The 24967-nt window shown below is 46.8% G+C and overlaps 4 protein-coding genes across 18 annotated transcripts in view; 3 read left to right on the top strand and 1 right to left on the bottom strand.

Moving 5' to 3' along the window:
* Nucleotides 1-38: 38 nt before the first annotated feature.
* Gcna (Germ cell nuclear acidic peptidase) lies at nucleotides 39-3865 on the top strand. 3 transcript variants are annotated; one of them, NM_001297864.1, is made up of 6 exons: nucleotides 39-185; nucleotides 252-1704; nucleotides 1767-2105; nucleotides 2169-2847; nucleotides 2914-3171; nucleotides 3231-3865. In NM_001297864.1, exons 1-6 carry the CDS (start codon nucleotides 138-140, stop codon nucleotides 3544-3546), a joined length of 3093 nt encoding a protein of 1030 aa, NP_001284793.1. In that variant the 5' UTR covers nucleotides 39-137; the 3' UTR covers nucleotides 3547-3865. The 3 variants fall into 3 exon arrangements, with proteins under 3 accessions (NP_001284793.1, NP_726770.2, NP_569947.2); NM_166909.3 differs by having other exon boundaries at nucleotides 3231-3739; NM_130591.3 differs by having other exon boundaries at nucleotides 39-1704; nucleotides 3231-3739.
* Nucleotides 3866-4083: 218 nt separating this feature from the next.
* On the top strand, nucleotides 4084-6733 carry deltaCOP (Coat Protein (coatomer) delta). Of its 2 annotated transcripts, none has more exons than NM_001169171.2 (8): nucleotides 4084-4279; nucleotides 4389-4428; nucleotides 4495-4718; nucleotides 4776-5188; nucleotides 5253-5447; nucleotides 5504-5817; nucleotides 5892-6003; nucleotides 6061-6733. In NM_001169171.2, the coding sequence occupies exons 1-8, from the start codon at nucleotides 4277-4279 to the stop codon at nucleotides 6353-6355; spliced, it is 1596 nt and encodes a 531-aa protein (NP_001162642.1). In that variant the 5' UTR covers nucleotides 4084-4276; the 3' UTR covers nucleotides 6356-6733. The 2 variants fall into 2 exon arrangements, with proteins under 2 accessions (NP_001162642.1, NP_652012.1); NM_143755.4 differs by having other exon boundaries at nucleotides 5250-5447.
* A 169-nt stretch (nucleotides 6734-6902) lies between these two features.
* Nucleotides 6903-7985, top strand: Lamtor5 (Late endosomal/lysosomal adaptor, MAPK and MTOR activator 5). Of its 2 annotated transcripts, none has more exons than NM_001272215.2 (4): nucleotides 6903-7006; nucleotides 7077-7138; nucleotides 7196-7313; nucleotides 7468-7985. In NM_001272215.2, the coding sequence occupies exons 1-4, from the start codon at nucleotides 6972-6974 to the stop codon at nucleotides 7553-7555; spliced, it is 303 nt and encodes a 100-aa protein (NP_001259144.1). In that variant the 5' UTR covers nucleotides 6903-6971; the 3' UTR covers nucleotides 7556-7985. The 2 variants fall into 2 exon arrangements, with proteins under 2 accessions (NP_001259144.1, NP_569946.1); NM_130590.5 differs by having other exon boundaries at nucleotides 7468-7903.
* Nucleotides 7986-12206: 4221 nt separating this feature from the next.
* prage overlaps nucleotides 12207-24967 on the bottom strand; it is a 79949-nt gene continuing 67188 nt past the window's right edge. For 7 of the 11 annotated variants that reach the window (NM_001258549.1, NM_001258551.1, NM_001258552.1 and 4 more), the window contains 2 exons: nucleotides 21787-22182; nucleotides 12941-15254 (listed from right to left, as the gene is read on the bottom strand). In NM_001258549.1, the coding sequence (NP_001245478.1) occupies nucleotides 13414-15254; nucleotides 21787-22174 (2229 nt within the window). In that variant the 5' untranslated portion in view covers nucleotides 22175-22182 and the 3' untranslated portion in view covers nucleotides 12941-13413. Of the gene's footprint in view, nucleotides 15255-21786; nucleotides 22183-22295; nucleotides 22529-22990; nucleotides 23247-24967 lie in introns of those variants that run through there. The other 4 variants (NM_001201600.2, NM_166907.2, NM_001272214.1 and 1 more) reach the window with 4 other exon arrangements.

The raw sequence follows: 24967 nt of genomic DNA, 5'->3' as shown, positions 1-24967 counted from the left end.
GATGCCGGAAAATCAAATAGTCTATCGATAACGATGAACGTAAATCGACGCGCACAGAATAATAGCAAATACGAATTTTGCTTAAAGCATATTCATAGAGATTGATTTACCGTAAATGCCCCAACGACGCCCCCAAAATGGCGGATCATAAGTATAGGCTCTTCAATGCGGTCGACCCGAGCAAAGTAAAAGTTCCCTTCAATCAAAAGTTCGCCAATTTGACGCTATCCTCCCACAAAAAACGACTCCAGGTGTCCCATGCGCCGAAGGATCATCCAGAAAAGAGGAACGACCAGAAAACAAGGAAACTGCCAGCAGCTCCCATGCGCGCCAATGTGGGAGCACCCGCTCCGTCCTGCGGGGCAAATACGGAGGACACAGAACTCGACAATTCCGACTACATGGAAGCCTTGCAGCTGAGCGCCGACGGCTGCAGCCAGGATGTGGCAAATGTGGGCGATGTAGAGCTCCTGTCCGCTGGCATCAGCAATTTGAAAGTGCAGCCCATAAATGAGGAGCACTCGGCCAAGCCGGAGATCTCCATTTGCATTTCCTCCACTACGGAAGAGAACGTATCCGGCGACGACGACGCCGCCTCCTGTATCACCATATCCGATTCTAGCGAGGATGAGCAAGAACCCTTGCCTCCCGATAGCATGGCTGTGAGTGAACGGGAAATTGTGGCTAATCCCGGCCAGGAAGACATACCACAGCCCATGCTCACAACCGAAAAAGTGCAGCGCATCGAGGCTTTTCTGCGCGATGTGTCCATAGAGCGACGCGAGATGGAGTGGAATGGCCCATTGACACCGCCCCCCCTCTCTTCCAGCCAGCGGCAATCCCGTCTAGCCGATGCGGACACCGAATCCATGTCGCCCACCGACGAGGACTGGCAGCCACCCACTACCAGGCCGATTTACAACAGCACACAACTGGCGAACAACGATACGCAGGTGAATACCATCTGCTCAGCAGATGCCACTCGATTGGATAGCAGCAAGCGGTTGGCAGACGACGAAACGGAGGCGAATACTCTCGGATCGGAGGAGCTTGAGCCCACATACAGCAGCAAGCGTTTAGCAGACAATGACACCGAGCCCAACACCCTGTGTTCTGATAGTTCTGAGACCCATAACTCGACGATTCACAACAATGAGCCCGTTCCTGATGAATCCATTGAAATACCGGAAACCAGCAGCGAGGGCGAGCTCACGCCGCAAAAGGCCAGCTCTGGTTCCTCCACATCGGGAGGGGACGAACACGGTTCTATCCAGGTCAGCAGTATTAATATTTCAGCGAAGATCAACATTAAAATCAGCATTCCCACTATGGAGTCAAGTTCGGCGGAAGACGACGATGAGCATTACTCTTCGCCCAGGGCCACTAAGTCCCTGCCCAGCTCGGAGGAGGTGCAGCACCAAGAGCACCAGCAGCAGGACCCTCAGAGCCACCAAAAATCCATGCTGTCTGTGGATGATGCATCCGAGGATGAGCAGTTTCTCACCCACGCAGAAAAGCTGCTCAATCAATTGTACGGCAAGTCTTGGCAGACACCAGATGTGATCCGCACTCTAAAGCGCTCCAGTGGTAGTGGCGGTAAACAGGCTCCTCTGAGGCCCAGGAATATTCAAGCAACAGCGGTAACCACCGCTAAAAAAAAGAAGCCCAAGCCAGATGAAAGTGTTCTCGGGGACTTCAGCATATGTAAGAATTTATCCATGCTTTTTATCCTCCAACCGTTGAGTCACACGCGCTTTAATCCCCAGTTACTAAACCTCTGCGCACAAATCAGACTCCTTTAAACTCGACTCGTCTGCCTCCGATGCGCGCTGTCCAAACGGAGAGACGTCCGCGGACTCAAAAGCCGTTGACACGCCCACGCACCAATCATATAGACGAGGATCGCTGGCGCAAGCTCATAGATTCCGACAGCGGGACAGACGCCTCCGACGACGAGGATGCAGATGCCACTTTTAGCGAAAGCGGTAGTGATAGCGACAGTGATAAGGACAAGGAGAACAAGCAAAAGAGAGGCGACCTTACCTATCTCGACTTGAGCAAAGACGAGGTGGAGGTGATCAGCAATCCCGACCAGGACTCGCCGTGTAAGAGTTGATATTAGTATTTTAAATGGCTGACTTAAATGTTTTAGTAACTCATTATTCTAGCGCCAAAATGTCACCGTCGCCTGGACGACATACTGCGATCATGTCGCGCCAGCGTTAAGGCTAAACTTCCTGCCACTCCTGTGCAGCAGCCAAACATTCGTCGCCAACTTTTTACCCCTAACGCAGGATTCGAGAACGATAACCAAGCTAAGGAGATAGTAAACAGGGCGTTGGACCTGGACATGCTGGATGAACTGGAGAGCGACTACCTACCCGGGACTCCAGTCCACAGGAGAGTGCAGGAGGTAAAGAAGAAGCTTGGCATTGGGCAGCAAGGTCAGACAACGCCCCACGAGAGCCCAATTCTCAAGTTGCTTACGCCAAAAACGGCTCCGCCTAAAGGCACTGCTCCGCCCAAAACATCTGCACCGCCAAAAGTTTCTACCCCCCCAAAATCCACTAAGCAGATTCCAAAACCTAGGAAGCAGAAGGATCTCTCACCCGTTGCGAGCGGCGGCAAGTGCGGCTTTCTGAAATCCCTGGAGGGACAAGTGAGCCGCGATAGGGCGGACAACGAGGCCTTCTTCTATCGGGAAAACTTCGCAAGAAATAAGGATCAGCTGGCCCAGCATCTTTACAAGATGTATAACGCCCAGGTGTTCAACAACGAGCTGGATGTGCCCATCACCTGGTCCAAATTGCTGCGCAACACTGCCGGCCGGTGCATGAACAAGCGCAAGTGGGTGATTCTTATAGAGACAACCAGATATCCTCCTTGAATTCGATAAATATATATTGTTTGCAGACTTAACCAGCGTAGCAGCGTGGTGGAACTGAGCGTCAAAGTGCTGACTACCGCGGACCGCCTGCGTTGCACCTTGATACACGAACTCTGCCATGCTGCGGCCTGGGTATTCAATGGCGAGGGTGGACACGGACGGGTGTGGAAGATGTGGGCACAAAGAGCCAACGACAAGTTCCCCGATCTCCCGCAGATCAAGGTCTGCCACAACTATAGCATTGAATTCAAGTATACCTACAAGTGCCTGAGCTGCGACAAAGCGTAAGTTCTCCCAAGTGATAAAAAGAATATTATTGTCATGCAGTTTTTACGCATCACAGGTCACATGCCCATTCCCGATCCCGCAAGGTGGAAGATTTGCGCTGCAGGATCTGCCGGGGACCCATCACCCTCTTCCTGAACAAAAAGGACAAGCAAGGAAACACCGTATCCACGCCGGCGGGCGAGGCGAAGGGATTTGCTAAGTTCGTTAAGGACAACTTCCAGAGACACAAGCGCGACAACATGACTGCCGCACAGGTGATGCGCATCCTGAGCGTGGAGTACGCCAAGCAGAAGGGTCAGCCGGCGGAGGAGACAGCGGCGTCGATCGCCAGCCGAGTGGAAACGCTGACACTGGACGAGTCGTCCAACTAGCTGGGTTCTCTTTTGAGTTTTGTTAAATTATGTGCTCCAAGCCCTAAACCATTTTTGGTATATCATAGACAATTTGAAAAACTTAACTGAGATCTCAGTTCGTGCGAAGTAGTAGAAGTAGTATATTTTGTTTAATGTATTATATATTTTCTTAACCAGAAACATGGTTTCCATTAAAATTAAACGGACATTTAAAAGCTAGTGCTGTAAAGCTCGATTTTGCATAGCCGGTGTCGGCCGGCGGTGTTGGTAAAGGCGATGCTTGGACTCATTACTTACAGTGAAAGAGTATGTCTGTTTATGTATGTTAATATATGCCTAATACAACCTATTAAATAATTGCTTTGCACAATCTTGAAATGTTAAATTCTACACTGGTGAAAAGTGAGTAGTGCGGTGTACTTGCTAAGGCTAGACACAACAATTTTCTAGATGGAGTAGCAAAAAAAAAAAAAAAAAATGGCAGGGTATCCACGGGCCTACCTCCTACCTTGGCCCAAGGCGTATTAACACTGTGTTTCCGCAGTGGCGCTGGTCACACTACCCGAACTCACACAAAGCCACGGTAAACATTTGTCGCAGAACCGAACACGTCAGCTACGGGGATTGATTGTTAAACAACGTTTCTATCGCCCCGCAAATCCGATCCGTAGCAGCAGTCCATCCTGCGCCGTCCGCATCCGATCCGCGAAGTATTTTCCAGGGCAAAAACGTCAAACGCAGCAGCAAAATGGTAAGAGCCCCGACCTACGCACGCACACACCTACACGTCGGCGATTTTGGGTCTCATCGGCGGGGGTTATTGCATTCCGGTATTATCACTAAACCTATCCGACTTGCAGGTATTAATTGCTGCGGCTGTCTGCACGAAGAATGGCAAAGGTAAGTGGCTTGCATGCACCGCAAGAAATAATCACTTTAGCTAACCCGTAACGTTTGTACACGCAGTGATTCTGTCACGTCAGTTCGTCGAGATGACGAAGGCACGCATCGAGGGACTGCTGGCTGCCTTTCCCAAGCTGATGACTGCTGGCAAGCAGCACACTTACGTGGAGACGGACTCCGTGCGCTACGTCTACCAGCCGATGGAGAAACTATATATGCTGCTCATCACCACTAAGGCCAGCAACATTCTGGAGGATCTGGAGACCCTGCGCCTCTTCTCGAAAGTGGTGAGTTGCACACGGATGTACTCAAGCCGCAGTGTTAATCAGGCCCATCGCTTGCAGATTCCCGAGTACAGCCACTCGCTCGACGAGAAGGAGATTGTGGAGAATGCCTTCAATCTGATCTTCGCATTTGACGAGATCGTGGCACTCGGCTACAGGGAGAGCGTCAACTTGGCCCAGATCAAGACCTTCGTGGAGATGGACTCACATGAGGAGAAGGTCTACCAGGCAGTGCGTCAGACGCAGGAGCGTGATGCGCGCCAGAAGATGCGCGAGAAGGCCAAGGAACTGCAGCGGCAGCGCATGGAGGCCAGCAAACGGGGTGGTCCCTCCCTGGGTGGCATTGGCAGCCGCAGCGGCGGCTTTAGCGCCGACGGAATTGGCAGTAGCGGCGTGAGCAGCAGTTCCGGTGCCTCCAGCGCCAACACCGGCATCACCTCCATCGATGTGGACACCAAATCCAAGGCGGCTGCGTAAGTTCTTTCTCTGCTCTATTAAATCTAGGCTCCTGACTCATTGCTCTGATTTCATCAGCAGTAAACCAGCTTCCCGCAATGCCCTCAAGCTAGGTGGCAAGTCCAAGGACGTCGATAGTTTCGTGGATCAGCTGAAGAACGAGGGCGAGAAGATTGCCAATCTGGCACCGGCGGCGCCCGCTGGAGGTTCCAGTGCTGCAGCTAGCGCCAGTGCAGCGGCCAAGGCAGCTATCGCGTCGGACATTCACAAAGAGAGGTGGGTTTCAGCTCGATTGTATAGTTAGTTATTAAATGCATAACATCTATTTTCAGCGTACATCTGAAGATTGAGGACAAGCTAGTAGTGCGTCTGGGACGCGATGGTGGCGTGCAGCAGTTCGAGAACTCGGGCCTCCTGACGTTGCGCATTACGGACGAGGCCTACGGACGCATTTTGCTGAAGCTGTCTCCCAACCACACACAGGGCCTGCAGTTGCAGACCCACCCCAACGTGGACAAGGAGCTGTTCAAGTCGCGCACTACCATCGGACTAAAGAACTTGGGCAAGCCGTTTCCCCTTAACACCGATGTGGGTGTGCTCAAGTGGCGCTTCGTCTCGCAGGACGAGTCGGCAGTCCCGCTGACCAGTAAGTTCATCCAAACCCAAACAACTTCTTCCCTCTCGCTCAGCCACGTGCTTGTGTTTCTCCCTTTTTCCCAGTTAACTGCTGGCCATCGGATAATGGAGAGGGTGGATGCGATGTTAACATTGAGTATGAACTGGAGGCGCAGCAGCTAGAGCTGCAGGACGTGGCCATTGTCATTCCCTTGCCGTAAGTGTAGTAATGGCGTAGATGTGCAGGCGATTACTTATTCCATTTCACCCTTAGAATGAATGTGCAGCCTTCGGTGGCGGAGTACGACGGCACCTACAACTACGATTCACGCAAGCATGTGCTCCAGTGGCACATTCCAATAATCGATGCCGCCAACAAGTCCGGTTCTATGGAGTTCAGCTGCAGTGCCTCCATTCCCGGTGACTTCTTCCCCTTGCAGGTGTCCTTCGTCTCGAAAACGCCGTATGCGGGCGTCGTGGCCCAGGATGTGGTGCAGGTGGACAGCGAGGCGGCGGTCAAGTATTCAAGCGAGTCCATTCTGTTCGTGGAAAAGTACGAGATCGTGTAGGCCGCGCCGCTGGCCACGCCCACCTAAGTAGTACATAAATATACATAATTTCCCGGGGTCATCCGATGCGATGCAATTAATTCAACTGCTGCAGCATGTTGAGAATTATTTTTCCATGTGCGAACTTTACATATTTATGGCGCAGACAGCTTCTCAGAGCGAGTAATTGATTCCAAAAAAAAAAAAAAAAACACCATCAAAGCCAATTAATTAAACTAATTTTGTGCACTCCGCTGCGCTGCATATAACGGTATCAAATAAATTAATTGCAATTAGTTGTAACTGGCGATTGCAGTGTTTTGTTTTGTGTGCTTCGTCGCACCCCTTCGATTTGAGTAATTTGTATGTAGATTGCTATGAATAAACCATATACAATATACACCAAAGTGGATTGTTTCTGGATTCTTAACTATAAGCGAAGGTTATCCCTTTTTTTTAAACTAAAAACTAAATATTAAATTTGAGTCACTTTTTTTTGCAAGTAGTACCCACTGTGCATGGATTCTTAACGCCCGGCTTATTGGTATTGCCGTCTTCTCGGCGAGCGGTCACACTGGTCATTGTTTTGGTTCTGTTCTTGCTTTGTTTTTTCACTGCGGAAATAACGACGTCGTCCATGGAGCAGCAACTGGAGAAAGTCCTAGCGGAAATGTAGGCACACTCGATCCGTCGATTCCAGATAGTACTCCAAATAAACCACAAATCCATAACGTATTTTCAGCGCCGCACGGCAGGACACAGTGGGAGCTCTGCTGGCCAATCGCCAGGGATTGTGTTTGGGCAGTGAGTATCGATGATTAGTCAGTGGCCGTGCCGTAATGCCACAATACATTTTTGCAGCCAAAGGAGACATTGATCCGAACGTGTCCGGCATCGGAATGGCCATTTCCGAGCAGGTGGCCAAACTGGAGCTGAATGCCACGGCTCCTGCAACGATTTGCCTTTACAGCGGAAACAAGTAAGTGGGAGGAGGGATATGAGGGGCTGTATCTAGGTGGACTAGATACGGACTACTCTTGGAATAGTCGGAATAGTTTAAAGAATGTACCTTAAACTATTTATGAATTATATTTCTGCTGCGTATTAATTGACACCCGTTTCTTTCCCCGCAGACGCTGTGTCATCCAGAAGGACGGCGAGATCACAGGCGTTATCTTCAAGCAGCCGACGGGTACATCGGCGACCGCCCCCAGCAACTAACGAAAGTTGGGGCCTCAATCGCAACTCTCAGGCCAAATACGCAAGTCAAAATACGGATACGGATACAAAGCCAGATACAGATACTTATATCTTCCAAGTCGCGCCCGCTTCGCTCGATTCGCCCGATGGTAGCGCCTGTTACATTTGTCGCTCATTCTAACCGATAGCCATTACCATAAGCATTGTTTTGTACGACTCGCATAGCATAAGCATTACGGATTACGCATTAAGCACTGCTGTTACTTGATCTTGTTTGTCTTAACCAGTCTAGCGTCATCAACATGTACATAAAGACTTTGTACGATTAAGCCCCAGAAAGTAAACACAATGTACACCAATTAAATTTATAGCGATGAAGCAAGCCAGCTAAGAGCTTTTGAACTTGGCCATTTACTCGATTTTCAAACGTAATTACTGAATCATAACGGCCTGGTGTGCTTCGTGCAGCAGTATCTTGCACATTTTCCGGGTTTGCATTTCGGGTTGGGTGCACCGCATCGAGGAAATGCCGGCGCCCACGTCATGTAAGAAGTTGTACACAAACGTGGACGTGGACGTGGGCATGGCATGATGCATGCAACAAGGCGGTAACAATGCAGCGGTATCAGTAGTGCCAGCAGACAAATTGCAGCGCATTCCGGAGCCCACGAGCCATGCTATCCACAATACACACTCAATGGAAGAGATTGTTTCAAATAGCTAATCGCCATATTAGTTCGTTTACATGCGAAGTCCTTGCTGATTGGAATTCGCTTTAGAAGGCGTTCGCTCTAATTGGAAGGTATCCTTCCTGGCAAGAGAGGTGTGGCGCCTTAAACTACTGCAGATCTGCGATCCCTGGTTCCATGATCCTTGTGGCACCGCCGCGATGTGGAGCTTGTTTGGTTGGTTTTGCGCCTCGGATATGCAAGCACATCTGCTAGGTAAACCCACTCTGTTTGCGGCTTGTGTCTACCTGTTGCAGCCTTGAACTTTCACCAGGGGCACTGGCGACCCACGTGTGGCGTCTAGGCCTCCGTCGTTGCCTCTTTTTCGTTTTTTCCCTGCGTTTCTGTGGGTGTCGAAAAGCTGCGGCTGTGCAAGGTAAACACCGCAGAGACAATAAAGTTGATAAAACATGACAAAAACAAAAAATGAGCACCGAAATTGGCACCAAGGTGCGTTTGTTTAGCCAGCGCAATAAAGCCTTCAACTCGAATTAAGCGTTCAGTTGGATGGATCCCCATGTGACCAGTGATGACCTATCTCGGTGTTTGCGTACCATCGGACATGGAGAGCCCCACTCAAATTGTTCGCGCTTCATGACCCTTATAACTCATACGCAGCATTGACATAAGAAACACAGGGCATTACAGAAGTATTCCCATTATTGAAATGCCACCATTTTATGTCTATCTCTAAAAACTGACGTGGATACCCAGAATGCCGAGCGCAGCGAACATTAACCCACATTATTCTTGCTCATCCACTGTAAGCTTCACTTTCGTTTTTATAGAACTGAAATCACGACGCGGAAAACTGGTTACCTTTCCCAACGAAAGTCATCTCTCGAAAGCGAGATGATTCACGTTGCAGTCGAAGAGAAATTCCAAAGTGCGGCGCTGCATTTTTCACAAATGCATGCGTGTACATACATATACATATATCGAATCTGATCTGATCCACCAATAAGATTTCCGACTGTTTAAGATTCGAGAAACAAGGCATTAAATAAACAAAGAACCTCATTAAGGTCATAATAATAAGCGGCAATAGTAACCACAATAATAACGTAGTGTGAAGCTACAGGAATACAAAGCCTTCCAAAATAATACGCTTTTTGTTTACAAAAAAGGTAAAACTCGTCTGAATATAGAATGTCATACCTCGTTGGACTCGTATTAAAATTTCCCATCGGATGGCATTCCAGGCTGGAAATGTTGAATTTTGACCATTTTTCGCAAAAAATGATGATGTTACCCCTTACAGAAAATCAAAATTTTGGCATAAAATATTTTTGTTCGAAATCATCACGCAAATTATAGGGCTCGTTAGTTGGGAACATTAGCTGCATAAAGATGTAATTGTTATATCTGTGCGAGGTTTTTTGGGCAAGTTATGATGTAACACCTCCGTAATGAACCTAGTTTTGCTCAAATCCTGTTTTTTTTACCTAGAATAATATGTTTTTTATTCATAACATCTAAAGTATCGGTCTAATCATGGAATGTCATACCTCGTTGGACTCGTAATAAAATTTCCCATCGGATGGCATTCCAGGCTGGAAATGTTGAATTTTGAACATTTTTCGCAAAAAATGATGATGTTACCCCTTATAAAAAATTCTAAATTTTGAAAAATTTTTTTTTTTTTAATCCCCTTAAAAGTGGTGGGCGTCGTTAGTTTGGATAATTAGCTGTGCAAAGCACTATTTTGTATGGATGTTTGACCTTTTTTTGCCCTGTTATTAAGAAAAACAATCCGAAAAAACGTATTTTACTAAAATCCTGATATCTGTCCAAAATGATGTATGATTGTACCAGACATTCGGAACCAGATATAGCTTGATGACAGTGTAGTGAGCAATTCTTCTTTTTTGGGTGTAACATCTCGTCATGATCTTGGGTGATTATGTCATGGGCTATGCGGTTAATCGCGGTCTCCAAATTCTTTCAACTTGGAGTATAGTTCGATGGGCAGCAATTACTTGCTTTTTATAGCTGAACCGCAAAGATTTTGGTAGGCTGGTCAACAGGTGACGCAAAATCGATTGAAATAAAATAATATGCCACAGTGATGACGACTTCTTTTTCATAAAAAGCTTACGCTCGTGAATCATCGGATTGGGGAACTCGATTTCGGGTTTTCGCCTTATTTGGTCAATTCTACAGCCGATTCGGAGTATTGCACAATCTGCATGAATCATTGGCCATTTGGCCGAATGCCACTGCTTGGCATCTGCTCAGATAGCCCCCAAGTTACTATCATTGTTTTGCCAGATAGCTTTCAGAATGTAATTCTCCGAACTTTAAAGTAGAAACTGCACGTGGTTATGGAGGAGTTTGTTCTGCCCAGCCGTGGCGTCTTTTAAGTGGTCACCTAATTGCGTCACTTTGGGGAAAGATTTGCATGCCACCATTCCATGGGAGTCGTCGTCGTCGACGACTGGCTGTCTGGCGGAAAGCCTTAAATGGAAAAATGGCACACAATGGCGCGATGCTATCTTCGCCCTTCCCCTATTGACTCTCCCCACTCGGATTCTCGGCCAGCGATTGCATAATCTCGTCTGGCAAGTGTTTTGCTAGAGATTTCGGTTTCGTGCACGGGGCATTACCTATAGATCGCCATGCCATATACCAGAAGCCAACACATCCCAACACATCCCAACTCTGCCTATATACTAGACAATTAAAACAATTGATGCGATTTCTCGCACAAATGTGCCAAACACGAACGTTCAATTTATATTTAGTCGATCGCCTTCATCCGTCAAATGATCGTCAATGGCCCCCTGCCTCCCATCGATTCGTTCCCCTTTTCGTTCATGAGCCACTGGCAAGAAACTAAATCGATTCCAAATCGATCAGTGATCGGTGATCTGGCGTTTGCTGGTGCCTGGAGCGACTGCATTGTATTGACATATCGCGAAGTGATTGCAATCTCTCGTTACATCAAAGATCAAAGACATACATAAGTGCTTTGACAACTTTGGCTGAGCCCCTTGGTGTTTCGCCAGATCGGCATTCTCTGGTCTGGAATCACTGGAATCACTTTCTACTTTCACTGCTGCACACCACTGCTGCTCACCGGAGGAGTTCACTTCGCACTTGGGCGCTAACATGGTTGGAATTGACGTCAGCGATGGTTGGTGACGGTGACCCCCACTGGGCCACTGGGCTGATGTCTCTTCCGAACGAATTCCATAGTGATTGGGATGCAAGCGGCGATTGCATGTAATGCATACATCTATGTGTTCAAATGGACCATGTGCACCTTGGGTGGGAGTCTGCGGCGCAGATGCCAAAAATACCTGATCTCGAGCGCCCGTTGATTGCTAATTACTTAGTTGGGCAAACAGCACTCGCACTTGTATACTCAAGGGAACCTCAGCTGATCACACAGATCGGCGCTTCCGCAAAGTTGGCGTTACAGCTTTTGGCCGCAGGTGTGGGTATAATGTATCCGAGGGTTAGCAGCCTACGTACTTAGTTCCGAAGGGTAGCTACCCCAACGGATAGCTGACTATGAGCTAACTCCCTTATCCACTGACCTCGCTCTGCAGGGCCAGCATCGCCGAAGTCGGCTCAAACACATGCGGTTTGATCTTGATCGCGGTGCTAAGGTAACGCGGTTTGTAAGCAGTAAGCAGAATAGTGAATAGTAGTAATAGCAGCATTTGTTTGGCCAAGGTAAATAGGTTCATCTAAATTAAGAGGCATGCGCAGGTATTCTTGTAAACATTGTTAGCATTGTTAACAGCATTAAGTTTGAACTTTCCATAAGATTACCACATGCCAAGGTGGAAGAAATTCGGCAGCATTGACGGCAGTGCTTGAGGTGCCTTCGTCACGCGAAATATTTCCAAAGCTGATCTCTAAAATGGTTACCGACTTAGGTGTTTCCCCCCTTCCATGACCCATCCAAGAAATAAGAGCAACTGCTGTGAGTATTTAGTTTTAGACAAATCTTTTTTGATTTTATTCTCATGAAATTTTCGTTGTGCATTTGCATTACTCTTCTCGCTTTCTTTCCGTTCAATATAAAGACATCTGCTTGGCGCAGTGTATTTGTGCTGAAACTTATTCTGCTAGGAACATCGATTTTCAATTAAAGTGCTCCTCGGCTCGTTTCAAAAGACACCAGAGTCGAGGAATCATAGTTAAAAACGTCGACAGCTTCTGGAGAGAAAATTAAAAGTATTTCTTAGCCTAAAATGGAGTTCAATGTGGAAAATTATACACTTGAATAAATTTTCAATGAACTTGTCGCGTGATTCGTTAAATAAATAATCAAAACGTTTGCAGAAAACATTAGGTTAACCTAACTTACGATTATGCATAGTGTATAAACTAGTTCAAGTTAAACTTTACTTTTCTTCGTTTTCTTTTGTATACGAGTATGAGATGCTTTATTCGTTAAAAAAAATAAAAGAAATGATTGGGAAGGTACAAAAACGAAACGAAACGAAACCTGATGGTAAATGAAGATAAATGGAGTGATTTTAGTTGAAAGTTTTGGTCAAAATTAAAATTATTTGGATTGCCTTTCTTTAGCGTTTCTTAACAAAATAATGTGCGCGGGCATGTATGTATATATTTTTGTATTTTCTATTCTTTTTTTTAAGCTTTTACTTTTCATTTCCGTTTGTCGTGTAAATATGTGAGAAAGTGAAAAAACATCACAGTTAAAACTTCAGTACATTTTCTCGTGGCTCGAAATTAATCAAGAAAAAAAAAAAACAATATGTGTATATACATATGTAGATTAAAGTAATATTTATCTATAAATATACGCTTACAAAATGTGCCTTATGTACCGCATATAATTATGGGCTTGTCCTCCTCCTCCTTCGCTTGCTTCCTTTTGCCATTTTTGTCATTTCAATTTTGCGATTTACTTGATATATTCTATATGTATATGTATATGCTGACCCAACCCCTGGCAATGGGCACCTATACGTTTAACCGAGATAAATCAGTTAGTCTGTGCTATAGAAACCGATTGCCAGGAGAGATACCCAGCTGAGATTTTACGATTGTGTTTTTCTTTTTGAATACAGTACTATTACGAGCTGGCTTAACAACTAAAAGTACTTGCTGCCCATCCCCCAATGCCCCACCCCACCCCAAATGTCACAGATTCGCACCCGAACGAGTCCTCTAATCGTCCCAGCTCCAAGCGGGATCCAGCTCACGGTTGACCCGCCACAGCATCAGTTCCATACAGGCGCGCGAGTCCTCGAAGCTGCTGTGTCCCGTGGTGCCGTCGCCAGCTTGAATGTCACGCTTCAGGTGAACCTTTGTGAGGTGACGCAGTGCCCGGCGGTAGGGGAACCCATTGCAGTGCGGGAAGCTAATGGAGGTGTCGATCAGGGTGTTGTGAACCAAGCGTAGCGCTCGCAGATCGTTTTCCAATCCATGTCCGATAAGGATGGTGTCCGCCGTGATCAGCTGGAGGAGATCCCTTTGCACCTCGGCCAGACTCTTGGCTCCGGAACACAGATCCGTTTCCGTAATGCCCGAATACTGGGTGTTGTAGTCTATTATGTCGCACACGGGCCGAACGAAATGCTCATAAACCAATTGCCCGTTGAGTGCCACCAGGGAGACCTTGGTCACGTCCAGACCACGACCCGTGTAGCTCATCTCGCAGTCCAGGGCGTATACGGCGGGCTCGTCCTCGCCGGATCCTCGGTGCTCGGTCCTAACGAAATCGTAGTAGGGCCCGTTGACCCCCACCACCGATCCCGACCACACATGACGGTCGCCCAGGCAGCATCCCGGCGAGGATTCCTCGCCCTCGTTGCAGCACGTCCAGCGTCCGTGGCTGACGCCATCGTAGTACCGCTGGTACTTGCCTGAGTGGTATTGGCATTCCTCATGGGTCAAATACTGACCCGTCAGCTCGTCAACCAGAAAGTGGCGCTTGCAGCGCGCACAAGGCTTGGACAGACTCCTTTCCACCGGCACAAAATGGCAGTACTTCAACTCGAGACCCAGCGCTGCTTCGCCGGCGGAGGAGGACGATGAGTTCGAGGACTCGCATTCACTGCCGCTCCACTCGCCGCCTGATTCGGAGTCTAAGGATTGGGGTGAACTGTTGCCCGAATCGGTCGAATTGGCCACCTCCTCCTCGGCGCGGTTGGTCAGTCCGTCGTGGTAGTTGATCACTGTAACGGCCTGAGCAGTTTCCGCAAGCGCGGCTGCAAAACTCATGTGCGGCATGCACTTGAAGATTTCGATGGCGCCTTCGTGGACCACCGAATCCACGGGAAAGCCGTAGACCCTCAGCAGATGATTATCTATGATGTGTCGACGCAGTTGCTGCACCACGGTTTTATCGTCAAACTCCAGTTGCTCGTACTGGCGGAGAGGAGGAACCAGGAAGTTGGCATTCTGGCGACCAAGCTCTTGCTCCCGGCGCCATTCCAGTGCCGCTTCGATCCGCTTCCGATTTCCATTGGCACGGGGGTAACTGGTGGGCGAATTGGTGGGCGAACTGGTGGCCGATGTGGTGGCCGAACTGGTTGGCGAACTCAGCGCAGAGGAGGAGCTGCTGTCGCAAGTCTTCTGTTGACTGCTGCCGCCGTGATTGCTGTTTGGGTTGTCAATGATGTTGTTGCTCCACTTCCCGGGCTTCTTGTTCCTGCCGCGCTTCTGCTGTTGCATCTGTTGTTGCATCTGCTGCTGTTGGTTGTTGCTGCTGGGATTGGGTTGCTGCTGGCGCCACTTGGCATTCCCCTGCTTGGCTTTCTGGCCCGTACAGGGGGTAGCTGCTCCGGTCCTTTGGCCATTGTGATCGGGATTGCGAGTCTGCTGGCCGGACTGCTTTTGGTGGCGCTTCGAGCGACTCTTGCTGCCGCCTGAAGCATGGATGCTGCCGGCGCATGAATTTCCCTTCGACTTGTTTGGAAGCTCGCTACTGGAGTCTATATCCTCGCTGGTCGCGTCGCTGCTGGTGCTATTGCGATGGCCCGGATTGTGATGACCTAGGAGTTTGTCTGCAAGAAAAAAGGGAGAGAGTGGGGAATTAATTTTCAAAATGAGATCCAAATTGATCGCTGAAATTTCCCAACATACTTACTTACATATGATGTAAGTAAGCCGATTTCTTGGCTTTTATTTACAAGTATTATGTTTAATTAATTTTAAGTAAATTAGTAAATCAACTTATTTATGAAGAACGACTGTTATTAAACTGCCTACTATTAAAATTCGAATATGGGCTTGTATTTATTAAACTATGCGTTTAATTCATTAGGCAAATTTCACGATCCTATTACCATAAAATAAAACGTTCGGTTGGAAATTCAAATTTCTGATAACAGCCTACACTCGTACACACACACACACACACACACACACACGCACGCGCAGTTAGCTAATGCTCGACACACACGCTTATCAACAGAACCACGTGCTTTAGAGTTTTGCTCGTTTTCCACCTCTCTGTTTTATTATTCATTACACTTGGAATTTTCGGGACATATTATAATATAATACTGCTTCAAATATTGAACAAATAAAATACCAATATTTTAGCATGCAAAATGTGCCTTCTATTGCAGTTTCGATTGATTAATAAATATAAGTCCATAGGTCGATTTTCGAACAAGTGCGTGTGAACCAAGTAAGAATGTTCTTTAAGTATTAGTTACTATTTAAACTTATTTCTCTCCGTGTAAGTGGTACGTATTTAAGTTTCGAGTGTGTGATTTGATTTGGGGAAGGTTACGCATGACTGGAAATTGACGCAAATTGTGCGGGGTTCCTACCCGACTTTTCGCCAATTCAGCTTATTTGGTTGCCACCCAGGGGGCAGGGGCTAATTCGAGGGGGGGGGGTGGACCAGGGGGCTGGGGGGCTGGGGGGCTGGGGGCTTGTGATGACGCATTACAATTATAGACTTTTAGTATGACTATTATGATGTGCTTGTAGCTGCGCTTCCGCATTTATTCATTTTATTTCATTTTAACTCTCGTTGTGAACGAATCATTCGGATCCATGGGTTTCCAGGTCAAAAGTTCCAAGAAAGAGTTTGAAAGGAGCCAGTAGTCTAACTACAATTAACCAGCTTCCCCAATGGTTAATGGTTATCTCTCAGTGATCCTAGAGTTGACGCTTTTCGTGCACCGAAACTCGGTCATGTGGTGCGTCTTCCTGTTCCGCCACTCGACTTTCTTATCGACCACTTGGCAGTGGCTCTTCCGCTTCCAAACAGCTACCGGCCTACTTGGAGTACAGGCGCTCGAGCACTTCCTTAAACACCTATGTGCTCCCCAAGCAGTACATCATCAACGGATATGGAGTGTTATGTGCACACCCCCCTGGGGTTCCTAGGGGGCCCAGATGGCGGCAGCCACTCGGGCTAAAATTGAATTTCAATGCGCGCATAGATAAATCATATGGCAGGTGGGTTTGTTGACTTCGCCCGGCCGAAGGACGCCGGGCCACTAAGCACCCGGACGTGAGTTGGATGCCCAAAGAGCCGATGGGATCACCAGGCGGCGGGAAACGATATTGGCTGGATCGGGTTATGGTTTACATATGTACTATACTTGTATACTCGCACATGTGAGAGGAGCACCCACATACCCACATGTGTATGTCCATCACGTACATATGTATGTACATATGGGCAGAGTACATTGGGCGTCGAGTGCGTGGTCAGCGATTAGATAAGGCGTGGCCGCTTTTGGGCGTGTTTCGGCTTCTGGCTGGCCATCTGTCCGACTCTCGGAACGCTCTCCAAACGCTTTTTTGACAGGCCCTATAATGGAGCATTATCGGCGACACACGCACGCGCCGAAATCCCCAAGCAGCCTTGAAAAAGCATAGAAGAACCTATAATATTTCTACGTCCGACTGAAAGGTAAACATAGCGAAATTTATGATCGAGAGTTTGGGCGAAGTCGTTGATACTCTGCGCATCGGGGAAATGGGAACCACATTTAGGCAAACCTATTGCGTCTTGCCCACGACAAAACGACTATTTATAAGATCTGGTTTATGATGACTTGACGTGATAATGTCCAACTCCAAGGGCATTCAATCTCTCCGGGTAGTCAGACCTTAACCTTAGCAGGGTAAAATAAAAAAACACTTGAGAGCCCGCGATTAGATAGTTTAGTTAAATAAGTGAGACTAGCACAGAGGCTACTGACGAGTCTTAATCCATGGGTACACGCAGTGTGTGGGCAATATGTATATGGTAGTTGCACTCGAGTGGCGTAGAAATTGATTTAAATTCAAATTTAACTATCATATTGCGAGCGCAGATTGCCTAGCTCCTGTTCCGAGAATCCAAGTACTAATATTCTATAGTGGGCATCGAGCTGAAGCGCTGCGCGGAGCCATTCTAGCGCACATGGCTGGAATTGAGTTCCTGTGTCTAGACTGAAGGCGGCTAGGCTACCCACATTTGGTTACCGGGTGGTGATAAGATGTGCGTGTCCAGGGGCCCACAGTTCTCCACTCCCGACTGGCCAATTCGCAGTTACCTACGGCAACAGTGCCCGAAAGTTCCCTCGAGTGTCGCGATTGTCTCCCCGCACCTGTGATTGTGATTGCGATTCTGATTCGGATTCCGATTTCGATTTCAACTGCGATTCTGATTGTGGAGCGGGTGCGGTGGTGGAGCATCGAAAGTCGCCATTCTAATCAGTCCTCCTCTGATGCGGCAATCCCAAAATATCAAATCACGCGAACCGACTCGGCTTGGACATATGAGTTCAACAGCTGTGGGCTGAGAGATAGCCCTGGCCTGGTGACGATGAACCGCTGTTTGTGTGAGCGCCATCAGTGACGCAACGTTTGCCATAATTTTCAGGTATCACACGTCACACTGGGGCAGGCAGGCAACCCATTTGGATGCCCAGATCCAACAGCGTACACAGCATCCCAGGTGCTCGGCTTTGGAGTGCCCAGTGTATGATTTGGCGCGACTTAAAAACGACCTTCGGCTTTATGCGCCGCTTCCTGTGCCAAGACAACGAACAAAATTACTCGTCTCGCAATTGGTTTGCGCATTTTTAATGAGCCCGAAAACTTGGCTTTGAGCTGAGCGAAAAACATATAACTATGATACTACTTAATGGACGCCGAGCGAGCCCAGTACGATCACGTACATACACACATATGTCACCACATCCCGTCGTCAGTCCAAAGTTTGGCATAGTCCAATAGTGTAAGCCATATGCCGTATGCCATACGATATATATAATCAAACATATATCAAACATAATGCACACGACTGGCATTATGCGTATGCAAAATGCGGTCATTGAGGTCAGCGGAGGGGGACAAAGATTTAATAATCTCCAGTCGAAAACAAATCTGCGATTGGAAAGAGCAATCAAAATGTCTGACAGCATTTGGTGTAAATCTAGATATGCGTGAGTCGTACCTTTCAGGTACAGATGTACAATAGATACAGATACAAATATGGATACCTAGATACCTCCGAATTGTTAGATAATCTTTTGCTTCATAATGAAAAGCGATTAATAATCTTCATGTGCTAATTGGGTGTGCTCAAAAATATTTACTTTGCGCTGAATGTTCTGGGAATAGCTTAATAGCATCCAAAAGGATGGGCAGCACGCTTTATGAGCCCCAAAGCATATTCTTGGAATATCTTGTTTTCGTTCTGGCTAAGCACTTATGATTTTTATGACCGCACAATGGAAAACAAGTACTCCTCCTGCTGAAAAGGGCTTGTTGCGAAGACACTTCTATAAAGATAGCCTAGAACCGAGATGTAATCGTTGGGAAACCAGAATTATCTTTAAGTATCTGTGACATAATAAGCGAGAATCCGTTGCCCATTGAACTTTCTCCTCTAGCCTCACCGACTGCGCGATGATCACGGTGATCTTTGGCTCCCAGGCCTGGCTCGGATCGGATCGGATTGGATCGGATCTGAGCGGATGGTGTCGTATTGGAGACACGGACTCAGACAATGGGTAAACGGCCGGTGGCTAAACGGCGAACACGTTGACCTTGACTATTGCCGGCGGCGGGGAATCACAGACGTCGGAGAACGGGGTGTGGCGAAGAGATGAAGGGGAGGGGAAGAGGGTTAAGTGGAGGGGCGTTTGCGAGCTATTCCACGGATCCGCAGAGAAATGCGAAAATGGCGATGGGGCTGCTCATCACGATGAGCAGCAATGGACGGAATTGCGAGCACTTCTACGGTTGCGTAGTGCAACTACAGCGGGCTTTAATGGGTTAATAATGCGAGCAGGCGTGTGTGTGTGTAAAGTACACTGGGAGTAATGGAAATAGATCGTCGAAACTAAAAATAAATGTGCACCCATAGACATAGCATAGAGGTGGCTGTGCAGTTGGTTGGTCGGTTGGTGGTCACCACCCAAATTGGCAAGCCTAAACTAGTGCCCGAAACTATATAGCCCGAAATCCAACTTGTGGGGTGTAAAAAACGCATTCCCCGAATGCCAGTCGCCGTGGAAAACATTCCTCTTTGCCATATAAACGATATAATTATATATAATTGGGCCTGCCATCTCAATTGAGACAATGCTGCGAATAAGTCCAAGCCTAAGGTATCTTGGCAAACTAAAAAATGGGGCATTCAAGTTCGTACTTGTGGCGCTTCCAAAGATTCAAAGTTACCAATCAGATAAGTGGCTCTTTATTTCTTATCTAAGCACTTTAAAATTGTAGGGAAAGCCTTTTGGGAGAATTTTCCGCCCGGGAACCATGACGGAACAGTTTTGTGCTTTGGCTCAGCGCAAATCTCATTTGGGCCATGCGGAGATCTCTGAAATGGGCTCTAGGCCACCTTTTTTTCAGCCAAGTGCTAATGAATGACAAAACGATCGCTTGCGTAACGAGTGAGCAAAACACATGTACATGTATGTACATATGTATGCTTGGTTCGGTCCACGTCGATTATCAGTTCATCGTTTGACCAAATCGATCTACTGATACTACGCCCAATAATACACCTGATACGGCAAAAAGCAAATAGTAAATAGCAAATAGCAAATAGCACATAGCAAACACTGAATAGCAAGAGCAAATAGCAAGCACAAATGGTCAAGAGGCGCCAGCTGACTAGGAACTAAAAAATCTGAGCTCTAATCAGCTGCTCTGTATTGCGTCTTAGCTTTCCCCACAAATACACGTTTTATTCCAGTTCGATGATAACAAGAATTATTTAGACCCGATTCTGGAAAGTTTCGCTGATTAATGCCAAAAATAAATAGTGGAAAATTCTAACAAACAAAATTACACTGAAATCGGTAATAATAAATTCGGTATCGGGACTGTGATTGTATACCACACATTATATGAGTATCAATCCAATTTCCATGCAAACAAACATTACATATTAATGTATGTTTCCACACAGAGAATAATCAATTAATGGGAGTGATTTATGTGCCATTACAATCAGCCAGCCATCCGCTTTCAATCATAATTGCCGATCAATAAATAGACAAGCAAAATTCCCGATGCGCATACATTATGAAAGTGGATAAAAATGTAAATTTTTTGCTAGGTTTCCTCATGTTTTTATGACTGCTACGAAGAATATGCCTTTGTTTGTTTATTTAATTTTCTTTTGTTTATGTCGATCCGCCGCGTTTTTAAATGATTTTTAATGCAAACGAAAGCGAAATCCACGGCCAAGAACCCGAATGAAAGTAGCTGTATGCTTTCTATGTCCCTAAATAAACGTACATACATACATATATATATCCTGGTAATTTATCAATTGCGAACAAGGCTTATTTCAAGTGGTGAGGTGCTCGAGCATTCCAATTGAAATATTGGTAACCTAGGGCTTACCCCCCATCGAATGGCTACCCAAAGATAGAGCCAGTTTGATAACAACCTTCCGTAAATAGATATCGTTTCAGTTCGAGTGGAAGCGCAGTATGGAAAATTTAAGGTGGGAAAACCACACACTAATAATAGAAAATCATTTACGAAAGAGAATTGGTTTGACAAAAATATAATCTTTGCTTGGGCTGCTCATTGTGGCAACTCAATTCAGAGGCATTGTAATGAGAAACTCGAATCCTTCGCCCATAAATCCACTGACCCAGAAACATAGATCGAATCTCTTTGTATTCATCCGTTTGCGGGAATGACGCTCTCGAAATAACCGTTCCCGTTCCGCAAACCCGATACGATCCAAATTGGCGTTCCCGTTTCCATTGCCGTTAGCGGCGATGACGCCGAATTCGTTGCTGAGTGTGTGATTCACTTCAGATGCCGGCCGATTTGCTTGGAATTTTATTAAAAACAATGCGAAAGCGTGATTCAGCGTCGTCTTTACTCCGATACCCATGAGCCGAGATACGATCAAATATATACGTATGTGGGCGGACGACTGACTAAATACCCCGCAGAACCATCGAAATTCGAGGCAAGAGTGGTGGTCAGTGGTGGTGGTCAAGTGACTCAGAGAAATGGCCTGATGCTGATCCCTATTGCTTATCCATGTATGTAATTACCCCGTTTGACCCACTACCAATAAAGTTATTAGGTGCAAGCACTCACCTTCGATGCATGAAGAATGGACAAACTGTCGTCCGTAGCCCCGTTGGAGCCAGTTGGATGTGGGTGCAGCGGGAGAGCACTCGGATCCGGTGCCTCCAGCGGTTCCATTGCGCTTGTGGATATGATCAAACTGCTGCTGCTGTTGTTGTTGTTGCTGCTGATGATTTTGCTTGTTGTTGTTGTGACGACTCTTCCGAGTGGAGTTCTTGCCACCGGCGGTGGCTTGCTGCTGATAGGCCAGCATGTTACTGTTGACGGCTAGGGTGTTGCCGGTGTACTTCTGAGGGCAGCGCTTGTTGCTGCTGTTGCCGCTAATGTTGCTAGTTGTAGTAACGTTGTTGTTGGTGGTGGTGATACGGCTACTGCTGTTTTTGTTGCAACTCTGCATTTTGTCATCTGGAAGAGTGGGCAGGGCATTAGTAAGTCGTAGTGGTGATGAGTGAATGAGCTATGGTTTCAGATCCTGCACATAAATGTTATAAATCTCAAACTGCGGGATCCAAACTTACAAATCTTAGGTAGATGTGCTTGCAGAAAATCTTCGAGAAAGAAATGCATCGCACCACTGCATACATAAACGCGTTCGAATTAGTTTCGGGTTTGGCAACAGAGAGTTTTTTTCGTCTTGTCTCTCTGGGTTTGTCTAATCAGTGAGCGGTGATCAGATCAGGTGTTGGTTATGGATTAGGAATATTTCAATATTTCAATTTGTTGGCGAACCTTCGCTAACCGCCCGCACTTGCAGTTGAAAGACAACTAAATGGCGCGATTAGCGAACGCTCGCGATATAAACAAAAGCTGGGCGCCAAGAAAACACAGCGAAAAAGCCCAGAGACATAGTCGTGCAATTCACATTTCGATGACGACACAATGAATCATTCGCTGATAAAGCGGGAATACAGCGCATTCATCGCTCTGTCGCTCTCTCTTTCTATATCTCTGTTGCCGACTCTTTCGCTGGCGGCGGCGGTGACGACGGCAAATAAAACCTAGCCCAAGTCACACTGTGTTTGTGGGGCTTTTCGACCAGGTTTCGACCAGGTCTCGACCACGTGCGCCCCCCCACACGCTTCCTACTTAGATAAAGCGAACCAACGGGTCGTATGAGCTATGCCATTGGATGGGTTTTCCGCTTGCGACAACAACAGACCACTTGTGTTATTTGGGGCTATGCTGTGTGGGGGCGCGCAGTTCAAATGCCAACCTTTGATCCCCGAACTTTGATTTAAAACCTATTCGATAAAGTATGCAGTTTTTGCGCTTCTCCGCTTGTCCAGTGCTTTTGAAAAATTTAGATCGAGTCGAAGTGGTTGGTGTTGGTTATGTGTGCTCACTAAAGACAAAACGAAGCGAAACAAACGGCAATAATTTTGATAGTTTTGTGAAAATGTTTAGTTTGTTTTGAAAGTGTCTTGAACTGTTCCGATAACATGTTGATAATAATATTCTACAGCACAACGTCAACTGCCAAGGAGCTCAGAAAACGGAAATCTACCGGCCCATGTGATCCCAACTTTTTTCCCGAAAACTTTTACTGGAAACCTTTTTCTTCATATAATTCAACAGTTTTGGGTTCGGTTTCGGTTTAAGTTTCGCTTTCAGTTTCGGAACCAGTGAACTCATAGGGCAGGCAGGCCAATCATGCTATCCACATAGCATTCACATTCGCATAGTTTCATAAAAAGCCGATGTGCGCATGGTTGACGGCTTGAATCCAGTTTGAAGATTTATATAAAACTACAGGCAGCCGGCGAATATCTTTCCTGTGCGAGTGGCTCAACTCGTTTGGATCATATGTACTCGTATATAGTTTGTTGTATGCATTTAGGTTGAGTGGAAACCTATGTTTTCGAGCATTTGGCTTCTGGGTTTTCAAATATCGAAACTCATATTCGAGTGAAATGTACATGCAAAACAAGCCGCTTGACAGGCAACTGCAATCTATTCCCCTTAGATATGATGTACTCGTATGTTAGGGAAATTTGTTTTTCCACGTATTTCGCAATTTTCCTCTGCGCTGGCCAAAACAAGATTTGTTTCGTTATGTTTGTGAAGTCTTTCATGTTTGCGTGTGAATTTTAACACTCAATAAGAACTTTTGCCGGTATTTTTAGACGGCAAGCACACAAAAAAAAAAACACAAAAACAAAAACCAAACCAAAAAAACACAACGATAGGTTCATCATCATCTGGTTCGCTTTCACTGGGCCAACCATAAATGAGTCTTGGAATTTCGACAATTATTCGCTTATGGCGAACCAGAGTGCCAAGAACAACAACTGCACAAAACCGAAAATGTAAAAATTATACATGGAGGAATAAAACAAAAAAGTCCGCCAGTAAGTCTGAAAGCCCAAGACGAGCAAAAGCCAGTCAAAATGACGACTTTGCGAAACAGGTACCAGTTCGTGCCTAGCGCCGCTCCATGTGCGTACCGCCAGCCCTGCCGCCTTTCCAGCGCCACCCACCTCCCCACACTGGGAGAAAAGATATGGCCTGCCATCGGATTGTATGAATTGCTTCTGCACGGCACCCGTCCCCGTTGACCACTTCGATTTCGCGGAGGGCACTGGCGGCTGAGAGCGCGAGAATTCTCCGAAATAATCGGGTAATTTGGCGTTGTTCTTGGTAATATTCATTTGGCGAATGCAAAATCGTGAAATTCGGCTGCGGCCACGCCCCTCGCTCGTCGGCAATTAGGGCGTGTGATTTATGTGCGGAGCCGCCGCACTGAATCGCGATGAATCGGCATGCGAATCGAAATCAGAATGATATTATTGCGTGGAACCAGTTTGGAAAAAGGCTTAGGCTTATGAATGCGAAAAGTTCGTTGAGATCGTTTTGGGCACGTGTGTGCAATCACCCCAGGCCCCACTGTACCGCACTCTTTCTCTGTCTGCTCGCCGCCTTGCCAAACGGAAATGCATTCTATTTTGGTAGTCACCGAACACACCATCTGCATCATCATCATCATTATCATCGCTGGCACTGTGATAATGATCGAAGGGCGAAATACTATTCATTCATATTCATTCAAGTTAGTGACAACTCAGAAAATGTAGCACGCCAAAGCTGAATGAATCCCAGCGCGAAATGTGCGAACAGTGCGCAGATACATATACATATGTATCTACGCACACACACACGAAGAACGAGTGAAGATATCAGCGAAAGCAAAAAG

The sequence above is a fragment of the Drosophila melanogaster genome, chromosome X (genome assembly GCF_000001215.4).
Source record: "Drosophila melanogaster chromosome X".
Taxonomy (NCBI): domain Eukaryota; kingdom Metazoa; phylum Arthropoda; class Insecta; order Diptera; family Drosophilidae; genus Drosophila; species Drosophila melanogaster.
This window is presented reverse-complemented; position numbering and strand designations above follow the sequence as displayed.

Bases quoted from the DNA above. Each gene is read 5' to 3' on its own strand.
- Gcna (NM_130591.3), top strand. From the start codon at position 138: ATGGCGGATCATAAGTATAGGCTCTTCAATGCGGTCGACCCGAGCAAA. The intron at 1,705-1,766 runs GTAAGAATTTAT...TTTAATCCCCAG, and splicing joins TCTCGGGGACTTCAGCATAT to TTACTAAACCTCTGCGCACA. The intron at 2,106-2,168 runs GTAAGAGTTGAT...TCATTATTCTAG, and splicing joins TCCCGACCAGGACTCGCCGT to CGCCAAAATGTCACCGTCGC.
- deltaCOP (NM_143755.4), top strand. The intron at 5,189-5,249 runs GTAAGTTCTTTC...TGATTTCATCAG, and splicing joins ACCAAATCCAAGGCGGCTGC to CAGTAAACCAGCTTCCCGCA. The intron at 5,818-5,891 runs GTAAGTTCATCC...CCTTTTTCCCAG, and splicing joins GTCGGCAGTCCCGCTGACCA to TTAACTGCTGGCCATCGGAT.
- Lamtor5 (NM_001272215.2), top strand. From the start codon at position 6,972: ATGGAGCAGCAACTGGAGAAAGTCCTAGCGGAAAT. The intron at 7,007-7,076 runs GTAGGCACACTC...ACGTATTTTCAG, and splicing joins GAGAAAGTCCTAGCGGAAAT to CGCCGCACGGCAGGACACAG. The intron at 7,314-7,467 runs GTAAGTGGGAGG...CTTTCCCCGCAG, and splicing joins TGCCTTTACAGCGGAAACAA to ACGCTGTGTCATCCAGAAGG.